Genomic DNA, 13,101 nt, shown 5'->3' with positions numbered 1-13,101 from the left:
AAGAAAGCCCCAGCTGGAATGTGGTGAATTCCTTGCCAAGAGGGCATTCTTGGGTTATAAAGCAACTTTGATGTTCTTTTAATTTTCTAATTTAACATTTTCGCAATTCCTTGCAGAGAATGAGACAGAATGGATGTGTATTTTGTGTTCTTTTCCAGCACAAAATACCAAAGAAATTCCCTCGTTGTTTACCAAATAATTTTCATTTTAATTTCCCCCTGAATTGGAAAGTCTGATGGTTTTGTATTCCGGGCATAATATTTATTTAATTCGAATTTTATTTCTGTGATTTTAACGCCTCTGCTCATATAAATTTGCAAGCACATTTTATTATTTTTTTTTGGGAGCTTAAACATCTGCACATGAGAGAGAATATCAGAGTTGTGAGGGTAAATAGATAAATTACGCGCAAGAAGACTCCACGGTGTCTCGTTGCTGTGATAACCTTCACTATCTAACATGCTCTAAAAGCTAAAATTGTTTATCTCTCTTTGGAATAACATTTTGTCCGAGATGACGGCGCGAGACGTGCTAATCAATAGCACTATTGTGTGTTTTCTTTCACCACGAGCGTGTAAAATAGGTTCGCGGAAGCAAATAAAATCTCTGAATTGAAGCAAATCTAATGGGAGTGGTTTTAGCTGGAAAAATTTGAAAAGGAATTTTTTTTGACAGTGTGAATGAATAATTAAGATTAACTTTTGATGGGCATTGTCGTAAAAAAAAGCTTTAGAATAATCTCATTGAGATTGTAAGCAAACAATTTTATAATGATTTGTAGGAGGAAACATTTATTTGTTTGAATTTATTTTGTGTGACAAAAACACGATAAAGTGGGAGAAAAAATTTCCACTAGAGGGCTTAAGGCATCAGTGGAGCCATCTGGTGTGTGAATTAACTAAAGAAGACAAAACCAAAGACAGAAAAAGTCCATTTTGGACATTTTTTAAATTTTAATTAATTAATTTAGAGGAGAAAACGTGAATTTAAGAAAAATTCACCTCACAGTTTGATTCTGAATGGATAGAGAAAATTTTTATTAGCTTGTTCCTCTCGCATGCAAAGTTAGTTATTAATCTAATTATAGCTTCACCCCGGGATGCACTTTATCTCAATCAATACAAGGAATTTAATTGCTGAGAAAAGGGGGATAATTAAATGCATGGATTCTCTTCGTTCTTAACTATTATAGAGAAGAGAGAAACCCTAAAAAAAGCACCGTAAATGTAAACTATAAAGCACACGTGCTCCCCACCCCACACACAATATTTCTCTTCAATCACGAGGCGAACACAGGGCAAATAAATGTGTAGTAATAATTTATTTGTTCTCAATTTCTTATTTGCAAGAGATTTATTATGTTTTGCAACGGAAAAGCTAAAAATATTTGCAGCAAATTGTTATGTTCAATATTGATGGAAATTTAAATTTTATCAAAAGGTTTTTAGTTCAATGGGTTAGATTGAGATGAATTAAAAGGAGAACCGTGGGTTCAAAGCTCGTTAATTCTTAGTTATTTTTTAGTTGGTTTTAATTTAAAAGTATGTTTTTTTTTATCAATTCTAAACCTTCATTGCACTAGCTAAAAAAATCAGTTAGGTATTGTTTTACTTGTTTTTTACGTTTTTGGTTTAGAATGAGCAATTTTTCGTATTTTTTACGTTCCGGTGAATTTGTTTCAAAATGTAAACATTCTGTGAAATATTTTGTTAAAAACTAGTTTTATTTTTGTTCTTTTTGGGTTATACTCCACGAACATTTCTATTGTTTCTTATGTTCCGAATATTTGGTTCCGAATTTATTGTCTTCTGTGGAACAAATTTTGGTTTATACGGAGCAATTTTCTTGTTTTTATTGCCCAGAATAATAATTTTTAATTTTGTTTATTAAATCTTCTTCTCTCCGTTTTAGTTTTTAACCCTTTAAGGTCCGCGCCTAAACTGCTGGGCCAATTTTGGAAATTTTGCTGTTTTTCAACTCATTTGGCGTAATTATACAGATTTTAGTCGAAAAAAATTTTTTCCAACTTACGGATTTTCCGGAAAACCTTTGGGTCAGCATATGACCCAATGGACCGCAAGGGATACAAAACACAGATTTTTGATATTCACAATTAAGAAGCACTCTGTGTCCGTGGCCGGTAATGTTACCCCCAAGACGCCTCGGAAGCACCCTGGGATGAACTACAATGAGATTCAGACCGACCAGAAGTAGTTTGGTCAGGATTTTCAGTGTCATCCCAGGTGAAGGTTCCTCTAATCACACACCTTGCCACGGTTTTGTGGTTAATTTACCACTTATTTACCACATATTTGAAAAAAACTTAACAGAATAGTAAAGGAGGATATCCAATCCTCCATCAGAGCACATCTCAGCCAGAGATTCTGGCCAGGAAATCGCTCAAATCACCGAAATTCGTGGCTCATCCAGCAGTTTCTCCACACTATAAACACGCACCTTGTCACGGTTTTGCGTTAAATTTATCACTTATTTACCACAAAATTGCATTAAACTTAACACAACACTAAAGGAGGATACCCATCCCTCCATCAGAACACATCCTGGCCAGAGATTCTGGCCTGGAAATCACTCAAATCACTGAAAATCCTGGCTCATCCAGCCACTTCACCGCACTGTTTATGTATGGGAAATGAGTTGTCAAAAATTCCGCGTTTTGTATCCCTTCCCGTCCATTGGGTCATATGCTGACCCAAAAAGTTTGGAAAAGCTTTTTGGAAAATTGGTTCAACTTTCAAGGTTCCCATAAAGCAATTTTTTCTTGTTATTTAGTCTATTTATGAGATTCAAGTCGATTTAGACTATCGGAAAACTATAAAATAGGAAAAAATGACGATTTTCAAAGTGCTGAAAATCGACCAATTTTTCCCAAGTTTGATGCAAAAAATCGACTATAAAGGAATTTATTGGACGAATCAAAAAAATATGTCTTGAAAGGTTGATCCTTTAGCTTTATACTGGCGAAGAAAGCATCCAAAAATATTAACTAGAAGTATCTCTAAAAAATCATTTTCGTTTTGGGTCAGGGTATGACCCAAAAAACGTTAAAGGGTTAAAATCATTCAATATTAGGCCTTATTCAGCGATCAAGAAACTCTTGAAATTCGCTTGAAATCTTGAAATTTCAGTACAAATTTCAATGATTTCAAAGGTTAGGCCCCTTATCTCCAAAAAAAGAAGAATTTTTCATTTAAAAATAAAACTTTGATGATATTTTAAGCAAAAATTCTTTTTGAAAAAATGTTTTCAAATTCGAATTCCTTTTCCAATTTTTTTTTTTGCAGACTGTACATTGATCCAATAATCTTCTATCGCGTAAAAATTGGAAGCATCATTTGTGGTATAATCACAGCTGCGTGCTTCCTCGCGGGCACCCTTATTGTTCAGCTGATCCGCAGAATAAACGACCGCTTTGGGCTGACAGAGAAGTGCATGAGGAATTGCTGTGATTGCTGTTACCGTGACAAGGCAACACCGCGTGCACGGCAGATTTATGCTATGTTGGATAGCATTGAGCACTACAAGAGTATGCAGCTGGAGAAGTTGCGAGAGAACTATGCGCAGCAAGTGCACAGGATCAAGGATAATTGCGCACAGCAAGTTGAGTGGATACAAAATTCATACTCGAGTCAGGCGAAGCATCTCAAGGACATTCGTGACATTGGGACGCATCATTTGACTTCGCTGCGGGATCAGTACTACGATCAGGTGAAGCGTGTGCGGGATTATTCCACGGGACAGCTGAACTGGGTGCGTGAAAACTACGTGTTTCAACGGAATAAAATAAGGAAGTTTAGTGCACATCAAGTGCTGCGACTTCGTGAGGGGTACAAGTACCAGCAGCAGACACTCAACAAAGTCCTGGAGAATTTGCCGAGTTTCTATTTTGAGAATTGTCGCGGCCGGAGTGATGATGATGATGAATTTGATGAGAATCTCGAGGTTTATTTGAAGACGAAAATGGATAAATTTTCATCGCAATTCGACCAGCGCAATCACATTATGCATCAACGGCATCTGGATAAGATGCTGGAGAACTATTCGGTACGCAGTGTGGACGATAGCAAGGCATCGGTGTACTACACACCAACGGGGGAGGATAATTTGAATTCACCAATGCTCCACACATCGCCGATTCACATAAATTACATCAGGAATGATGTATGCCTCGATCTGCCGGCCATTCTGTATCCCGAAGAGAGGCTAAGGCTGTACCAAAGGAAGGTGGATGAGACAAATTGTGCCACAGCTGCTGAGGGGGAGTGTGTGTGGGTGGATCCACTGACAATTGACCAATTTGTACGTTCGGACGCGGCGGAGGTGAATGAGCGGGCAAAAAAGCGACGTAGACGGAAGACAATTGATCTCTCGTTTCCCCTCCAAGACTTCACCGCGGTACTTAAGGAAGACACAAGTGACGACACATCGTCCGGCAATCCCTCCACTGAGGAAACAAAAGTTAAATCTTCCGGCTCAGGCACAAACAACAGCAGCAGCGTCAGCAGTGGCAATTGTCTCCTGCAGAGTAGCTCGAGTTTGCCGGTGATTGTCCCACCACCTCCGTGACCTGTGGCAATCGCAATTCAATAGTGATTTATCCTCATATACATATAGGTAGAGTGTTCAAAAAAAAAAAAAAGAAACAAATTATTAGACTCATTTTTCTCTCAATTTTTTTCCTCTAATTTTTTTTCAATAGGAATCTAAATATTTATGCAAATTTGTGTATTATTTGTTGCACGTTTTCTCCCCCCCCCCCCCCCCCACACTGTTTGATAAGAATGGGAAGTTGTTGCCCCGTTGAAAAATGTGTAGCCTGAAGAGTTTGGAAGAGGGAGGAAAGTTGTGGGAGATGTGTGAATGTCTTCCGGAAGATGTGTGGCGTGAAGGAGCGTCGATAATCTCAATGGTCACAAAGTGAGTTTGCCAAAAGAAAGAAAAAGTTTGGAAGAATTAATTTATTTTTTAAATTTATATCGCTCGCTTTATAGGGAATTAAGGGCAGAAAGGAAGGTTCTTCTGTTATTTGAGTCAAAAATTGACGAAAATCTTCATTATTGCAGTGAAAATTAAGGCTAAAGGGGATATTTTAATGAATCTTTCATAATGATTTTTTTTAGCTCGTTTGATCACAATGAATCATTTCTTTGGTTTTAGCTTTGGTTTAGTCAGAGTTCTTGAGCTTATAGTCCAGCGGCAAAAAAAACTTAGCTTCGGCAGCTTTAATGCTGAATTATAGGGAGTTAAATTCTTCAGAGTACAGAATCTGATTTAAAGGATTTAAGAATAAATTGAAAATATTTTTGAATGATTTTTTTTAAAGATTATTTCACAATTTTGCTCTCTGATTGATCTGCTAAATAATTTAAATTGATTCTTCGTTATCTTTATTAATTGTTTTGTTCCTTACTTGGCTTTCTTGCTTGATTTTCTCTTAAAAAGTCAAGGGCTAATTTTGCATGAATGACTTTTAAGCTTTTTAAGGTATATTTCAATGTTTTGACATTTATTCTAACGTTCGACGTTTCTTTTGTAGTGTTTGAAATTTTAACTTTGACGTCTATTGATTTATTTGAGTCTATCTAAAGGTTGACATTTTTCCTAATGATTGATGTCTTATTCAAACGTTTGATCTTTCTTAACGTTTGACTTTTTCCCCATCATTTAAAGTTTATTCTGTAGACGTTTTTTCTAATATGTTTGATGTCTTTCCATCATTTAACGTACATTCCTTCTTTTTCTTTATCTTTTTCATATTTGTTCAGACCGGATGTCAATCTGACATTTATTCTAACGTTGACGTTTCTTTCAAATGTTTGACTTTTTCCATCTTTTGACGTTTCTTCTCTAACATTTGATGCTTTATTCCAATGTTTGACATTTTTTTTTAATCATTTTACGTCTTTTCCATCATTTGACGTATATCTCAAACGTTTGAATTTTATTAACGTTTCATGCTTTTTCCTATCGTTTGACCCGTTTGACCTTCTCCAAACATATTGAAATAAAATTTATAGCTTCAGAAAATTTTATTTTCAGAAAAATTCTTTATGCTTTTCACAACTATATACAAGACTGTCTTATCTAGCGCATAAAGTCCTTTTGATTGAAGACGTTTCGTTGATGCATTTCCTCCTTCATCAGGTCCCTGCATCTTTAAGGAATCCTTATTAGCACCAAATATTCCTCTTTTGGCAAACTCAGTCTCTCAACTCCTCTCCTCCCCTCTCTTCAATGGCTACAAATCTTTTAGTGTCTTTCCTTTTATATCCTTAAATATCAGCTTTAGGTGATTTTTTGTGATCTTTGCGTCCCCCCAAATCAATGCAATGCAACTTATTGCAATTTTAGTAGATTTATTGTGTTTCCCCACATAGAGACTTTTCTGCCCTCCACATCATTGGGCAGTGTTTTCCCCCTTTTTAGATTTATTCCCAAATGATGATTTTTTATTGTTGCTTTGATGGGTGTTCTCTTTGATTTCCAAGAAGGGGGATGGGTGGGTGGGTTGATGTAAATAGAGTGAGAGAGAGAAATGAAGAGAGAATCAAACTGACCATAAAGAAAACATAAATTCCACGTGGGAATAAGGTATTGTGCTTCGGTGGTTAGTATCAAACAGCACGGTGTTGTTGTGCAGAGGAAACTAAACAGGTCACCAGAGGCCATTCTTTGTATTACAAAATAAAAATAAAATAATAAAAAGAGAACAAGAAATAATAATAAATTTGAAATTGAGGGCGAATAAAAACAGAATGCAGCATTTTTTGATGTTTTTTCTCTTTCTTTCTTTTTTAAATAAATCCTTGACATAAACATTTTTACAGGATTGTTAAATGGGGGAGGGAACTGGGGAATAAACTTGGCTACGCCATGAAGACCACGAAGAAGATGAAGAAGAGAATGAGCACGCCGAAGATTTTAATCATAAGCCAACGATTTTTGCTCACACTCTGGAAATACTTGAGAATTTCCCCGTGGGCAGCTTCGATGTTCAGCTCTGTGTCCTGAATGTTGCTGTCGATGCGCTCCACCATCTCCTCTTGCTCCTTCACCATGTGTGCCAGCTGCTGGAAGATCCCACCCAATTCCACGATGGTACTCTCGATGTTTTGCATCGTTTCAGCGCGTTGCTGAACGTAATTATCGGACTCATCGTACAGCATTAATTGCTGTTGCATCTGCTGCCGTGGCAGGAGTGGTTGTGATGCTGAAGCATTATCCCCCAGGGAGATGGAAACCTGACCAAGAGAGAGGAGGGAATTATTAAGAAAATAGAGAAAGAAGAGACGAAGAGAAAACTTACAGAATCCTGATCTTGTTCACTCAGCAAAAGGCTCCCTTGGGTGGATCCTCGCATGGAGGATGGCGGCAGGGTATTGGTCACAGGACCCTGACTGAATTGATCCCGTCGTGTCTTCTGATGCTTGAGATTTTCCGTGCGTACCTCGAGGATTTGCTTGAAATCATTGCTCATGTTGGCCAGCTTAGCCTGCAGAGCTACCACCATATTTGAGGAATGTGACAGGAGATGCTTCCCATTGGTCGAGCGTCGCTGACTCTTCCCGATCTCCTGGAGTTTGGCAATTTGCTGATTGAGCGAATTGAGGTCCCCCTTGATGATGTACGTCAGCTCCTGAATCTCCACGGGTCGATCGTCAAAGAGGGACTTCCGCTTGGCCAGGAGTGTCAATTTCTCCAGCTTTGCATACGTGCTGGCAATATTCTTCCCAATTTGCTTGGCCACCATCATAAATTCCGAATAGCTCTGCATCTGTTTTGCCTTCCGTGGATCACGAATGTTAACAGCTCGCGCAATATTGCGCCCCTGCATCGAACGGATGGCATTTGAGAATTCCAACGTGCGATCCCGTGCCGTCATCACGACTATTTCCTCTTCGGTGCTGTGCAAAAAATCAAAATCTTCCCCCTCGTCCGGGGTTGTTTCCTTGACAAGTTGTGGTGGCTTTGGTGCTTCCGGAGCTGTAGTACTGCTACCTGCAAAGGCTTTTATCGATGCAGACAATTGGCCTGGATTGAATGACCACCCTGCCTTCTTCTTCTCGTACTTATTCTCGTCTTCCTCCTCAACATTCACAAATGTTATCACACTGTCACCGGACTCATGGCCGGGAAAACGATGTCTAGCGGACATTGGCAGGGACACACCACATAATTCACAGCTGGAGGAACTCACAGCTGGACTAGCCTGATTTCAGGAAATTCCCACTCTTCTTCCGCGGATACTTTGCGTGGAACTTTTGCTGTCAAATTAACTTTTTCGCACCACAAATTTCTTTTTAAATCTCCAGAAAAGAACTACAAAACAGCAATACAAGGATACAATGGTGAAATCACAGTTTTTCCCGAGATTTTCCGGGTATTTTGGGCGTGAAAAATGTCTCAAAAAAATCAAAAAAGGAATTTTTCAAGAATTTCTCAGACGTTGTTTCGTGTCACTTTTTGCCCCTTAACTACCATACAGAGCCATCTACAATGGAAAGTGAGGGCGCTGTGCAACAGAAAAGAGTCAAATTTTGACAGCTGCAGTCAGATGTGTAGTGGAAGGAGGACAACAAAAACAAAGGGATTTTCCAGACTTCCGCAAGAAGAAAAATAAAAGAAAAAAATGTTTTTCCGTGTGGTACAGCGTGAGATTTGAGAATCATGTGCACAGAACGATGTACAGGTTGCTTCTCGAGGTGGCGTGTGTGGATCCGCCCACTGCTCATTGTGTTCTACACGCTTTTTGTGATAATTGTCGTTCCCCTGCTCATTGTGAATTCCGTGAAAGATGGTTTCACGCGAAAGGATCAGCTTATCCTCATCGGGGGTCTCTTTGTCCTCACGGCCCTCCCAATTTCCTTCTGGCACATTACACAGCACATGATTAACTACACTAAACCCATCCTCCAGAAGCATATTGTCAGGTAATTTGGGATTCCATTCGGTTTTGGTTTGATTCAGTGCTTCCGGAAGGGTCCTAATTTCTTTTCTTTTAATCTCTTTCTCTACAGAATTCTCTGGATGGTTCCCATCTATGCCCTGAATGCGGTAAATGATCCTTTTTGGCAAAGAAATTCCTCAAAGAAAATTCAACAAAATTCTTTCTCAATTTCCTACAGCTCCTGGGGCTTCTCTTTCCCGCTCATATCATCTACATGGACAGTATCCGTGAATGCTACGAAGCGTACGTCATCTACAACTTCATGATGTACCTCCTGAACTATTTGAATCTCGAAATGGACCTAGAGGCAAATATGCAGCTGAAACCCTCTGTGAAGCACATCTTTCCTCTATGCTGGATGCGTCCTTGGGAGATGGGAACGTGAGTAGTAAATCAATGAAGTTTTCTATGCAATCCCAACTCAAAAACATTATGACTCAGAGAGCGGCTCCAGCATTCTCCTCAAATCACAATCTCCGCACGCACAACAAGATGATTCATACACACTTCATTCATTCATGCAAAACGTCGCAATAAAGTGAAAGAGCATAGAGTGAAGAGCATGAAAAGAGGAGGCAATAACTCCAAAATTAACTTTCTCCCTAAATGCATGAACAGATTTTGCTTATTTGGATTTTTTCCCATAAAGTAGAGAGAGAGAGCAAAAAAACTCCAACAGAGCTAATAAAGTTCATCGCTCTTGATTTTTTTGGGGCTTTTCGTGTGCGCCCAACGTGGCTCCTCTACTATCTTTTTTTCTTTTTTATCACACTGGTAGCCGTCTATGTACATGTTTTGTGTCGCCTTTATCATTTTGTTAATGATAAGAAAATTGCATAAAAGGAAACTTTCGAAATGTCTCTAAATTAATATTTGTGCGAAGGGAGTAAAGTTTTCAACAATTTATTTGAAGCTAAAGTTTTGTTAATAATTTCTCACAAAATAAGAGCCAAAGTCCAAATATTTTTTGACAAAATATTTTGTGAGAAAATTACGAAGGAAAGATTTTTTTTGCATTTTCTGCTCCTTAATATTTCATGCAAAAAGGGTTACCACTTCGTGTTTTGGGGTATGATCTCCGGGCTGCGGGTTTAGGATGAATTTCTCCGGGTCACACGGTCTTAATCTTTTTGCTTTAAAGAAGTTTCGATTTTTTTTTAGCTAAAGGAAAATCGTCCTAAGTCAGATCTCAGTTTTTCTAAACCAGAATAAACTTCCTTAAGTTAGACTACAGTTTCCTTCAAACTAGGTTTAAGTTTTTAAAGTCAGTCCTAAAATTTTTAAGCAAGATCTATGTTGTAGACTAGACTTAAGTTTTTTTTTAAGATCAGGCTTAACTGAGGCCGAATTCGTCTTGAAAGTCTGACCTAAAGGAACTAAAGTTCGGCTTAAAAAAAATAGGTTTGGCTTAATAAACGGCTTAGCTTTTAAAGCCTTTAGGATTTAATAATTAAAACAAGCCAGATCTAGAATGCACTTAACCCTACCTCAGCATGACTTAGGAAACTTAAGCTCAGCGAGCTCAGCTAATAAAACTAAAGTCTAGTTTAAATAAAATTAAGCCTGGTTTGAAAAAAGAACTCAAGTACTTATGATAAGAAAAAGTTCGTGAAAAAAGCGAAACTTATAAACAAACGCGGGATCTGACCTTTTTGAAAATACTCTTTTATTATTTCTGCGACGTTTCGGAGCTTTTTTTTTGTCCTTCCTCAGGCATTAATAATTGGGGGTATTTCTGTCACCATTGATTTTCACTTTCTGCATCCACTTTGCACCAATTACGGTTCTCATCACCATGGCTTTTTTACTTGGACCGAATCTCCAATATTCTTATAAACAAAAACAATAAATAAATAAAGCAATAAATTTCATTGCCTATCGAGGGATCGACGTAATTTTTAGTATTATGAACATTTAAAAATTTAAGGGTAGATAAAATCTCCGGGTCAGAATGTAATATGAGGTGGTAAGCCTACACGCAAAAGTCCTTAAAAAATATTTTTCTTTTTTTGAATTTTCAGGGAATTCATCCACAATTGCAAGCATGGAATTATTCAGTACTCTGTAATACGTCCTATAACCACCTTCGTCTCGGTGTAAGTCCCCCAAATTGAGTCCTTTAGTCTCTTACTTAGATCCTTAATTTTGAAATCTTTTCTTAGGGTCTGTGAATTAGCAGGTGTCAATGGGGAGGGGACTTTCAGCATGAGCGTAGCCTATCCGTACATAATGGTGGTGAACAACATATCACAGTTCTGCGCCATGTACTGCCTCGTACTCTTCTACCAGGCCAACCGGGTGGAGTTGAAGCCGATGCGTCCACTGCCAAAGTTTGCCTGCATCAAGGCTGTTGTCTTCTTCTCCTTCTTCCAGGGCGTCATCATTGACATTCTCGTCTATTTTGGCTTTATCAGCAATATCTTTGGGTCAGATGAGAATGACAGCTATCAGGATTTGTCGGCGAAACTGCAGAATTTCCTCATTTGCATCGAAATGTTCTTGGCGGCTATTGCGCATCACTACAGCTTCCCCCATGAACCCTTTCACATAAACATTCCACACTTTAACAGCGATCGCAACTGGGTGAGCGCCTTGGCGTCCATGATGGACTTTTCGGATGTTCAGCAGGATGTCAGTGAGCATTTGGGTGTGGTGGGAAGTAGCCTGAGTCGACGATTGCGTGGCAGGACGGCGTATCAGATGACACGTGGCACAACGGAGCACGACTATCTCATTTCAACGGGGATCAATCCACCCGAAGGGGGACCATCAACGTACTACCAGAGTGGGCTGCGGGATGTTGGCAATATTACGGCCATTGCATCGACTGCTGGGGTGGGGCAGAAGCAGGGCTATGGGGCAATTGATTCGACCTTTGCAAAGCCAATTGCAAAGCAAATGCGCGCGGCATCACCCCATCGGGGGGCACCAATCAATGATAATCCCTTCAATGCCACGGAGAATCTCCTTGCGGTGTCACCGCAGACTAATTCCAAATCCGACACGAGTTCCACGAATGTGGGTGGAATCACAAAGTCCGACAGTGCAGCCAGTGATTGGCTGAGTAGCCCCACCGAGGAGTTTGCGGGGTTGGACATTAAGGGGCTCGAAAATGATCGGATTCACCTCAATGGGTGATCCCATGAGGGGGGGCAGACCACCTCTCAGTTTAAGAGAATTTTTTGTTCAAATTATCCAATAATGACTGATGCAACATGTTCCAGAGATATTTATCCAAAAATAAGAGATACAAAGAAAATTGATCAAAGTGATAAAGTGAATTTATGTTTGTTTTATGGAGTCTTTTGGAGTTTTATCCAGAGACTAAATGAATAAGTTGAATTTGGCGCGTACTTTTGATGAGAAGTTTGATGGTGCAAACGAGTGGTGGAAATGAGAAAGTGGGGAAAAAGGGATTTTATGGTGAAAATCTGAATTGTCAAATCTATCAAAGTATATTTTCAAAGTTTGGTTATGTCGAAGAAGGTCCTAGAAACAAGAATCTGTTAAGAAGGTAAGTTTAAACCATGGAAAACAAAGGAAAATCAAAGAAAAACTCAGAGAAAAACTTCTAAAATACCCTTAGCTTACCACTTAGGTAGATGCGTAAATTGCGTCGAAAACTCCGGATAAAGTTGATTTAATTAGATGGGATTAATACGCAGAAACATTAAGGCCTAACCAAAGCTTTTTGTAAGAAGACGGTTTTCGTTGTTTTTTTTTCTCACTTGCTCTTTGTCAAATTGTATCGCGCTGTCACTGTCAAACAAGAAATGCGGTTATAAAACATATTGGGCTGCCCAATATTTACACGGATTTCAAACCTAAGATATTCACATAAATTCAGTACAATTTTGATTTTCTGTCTCATTACATTACATTACATTTATTAAATCATTTCAAGTTTACATGAAAGTATACATGAAAGAGATTCACCAGCAGTAGCAGGGCTGTTTTGCTGTGGGAGGGTGGGGGGAACCAGACTACGATCGGTATCTGGAGACCGCGTGGGTTTCCACATCGGCCAAGCTCGCGGAGGCAAAAAACTGGGCTACGGTTTTCCCGGAGAGCCCATCAAGCTTCCCTGCCAAGTTGTTCACTATGAGAGGGGCCAGGTAACTAAAGCCCCTCCTAAA

At 39.0% G+C, this 13,101-nt stretch overlaps 4 protein-coding genes across 4 annotated transcripts in view; 3 read left to right on the top strand and 1 right to left on the bottom strand.

Annotated features, from left to right (window-relative positions):
- The window catches only part of LOC129788952 (immunoglobulin domain and leucine-rich repeat-containing protein 2), a gene marked incomplete in the record, with an annotated part of 20,009 nt that extends 15,271 nt beyond the window's left edge, over positions 1–4,738 (top strand). Inside the window, 1 exon segment of the mRNA XM_055825450.1 lies at positions 3,303–4,738. Within this exon segment, the coding sequence (XP_055681425.1) occupies positions 3,303–4,584 (1,282 nt within the window).
- The window catches only part of LOC129789069 (39S ribosomal protein L3, mitochondrial), a 227,469-nt gene that overhangs the window by 67,178 nt on the left and 147,190 nt on the right, over positions 1–13,101 (top strand). The window lies entirely within an intron of this gene.
- Positions 6,805–8,489, bottom strand: LOC129789062 (syntaxin-5). The gene is made up of 2 exons (XM_055825689.1): positions 7,325–8,489; positions 6,805–7,259 (listed from the first exon to the last, which is right to left on the bottom strand). Exons 1-2 carry the CDS (start codon positions 8,171–8,173, stop codon positions 6,885–6,887), a joined length of 1,224 nt encoding a protein of 407 aa, XP_055681664.1. The 5' UTR covers positions 8,174–8,489; the 3' UTR covers positions 6,805–6,884.
- On the top strand, positions 8,546–12,233 carry LOC129789021 (transmembrane protein 184C). The gene is made up of 5 exons (XM_055825629.1): positions 8,546–8,948; positions 9,036–9,072; positions 9,144–9,346; positions 10,987–11,061; positions 11,128–12,233. Exons 1-5 carry the CDS (start codon positions 8,686–8,688, stop codon positions 12,101–12,103), a joined length of 1,554 nt encoding a protein of 517 aa, XP_055681604.1. The 5' UTR covers positions 8,546–8,685; the 3' UTR covers positions 12,104–12,233.

Source organism: Lutzomyia longipalpis, chromosome 2 (assembly GCF_024334085.1).
Source record: "Lutzomyia longipalpis isolate SR_M1_2022 chromosome 2, ASM2433408v1".
NCBI classification, from domain to species: Eukaryota; Metazoa; Arthropoda; class Insecta; order Diptera; family Psychodidae; genus Lutzomyia; species Lutzomyia longipalpis.
This window is presented reverse-complemented; position numbering and strand designations above follow the sequence as displayed.

Bases quoted from the DNA above. Each gene is read 5' to 3' on its own strand.
- LOC129789062 (XM_055825689.1), bottom strand. From the start codon at position 8,173: ATGTCCGCTAGACATCGTTTTCCCGGCCATGAGTCCGGTGACAGTGTG. The intron at 7,260-7,324 runs GTAAGTTTTCTC...TCTCTTGGTCAG, and splicing joins GTGAACAAGATCAGGATTCT to GTTTCCATCTCCCTGGGGGA.
- LOC129789021 (XM_055825629.1), top strand. From the start codon at position 8,686: ATGTGCACAGAACGATGTACAGGTTGCTTCTCGAGGTGGCGTGTGTGG. The intron at 8,949-9,035 runs GTAATTTGGGAT...CTTTCTCTACAG, and splicing joins CTCCAGAAGCATATTGTCAG to AATTCTCTGGATGGTTCCCA. The intron at 11,062-11,127 runs GTAAGTCCCCCA...ATCTTTTCTTAG, and splicing joins ATAACCACCTTCGTCTCGGT to GGTCTGTGAATTAGCAGGTG.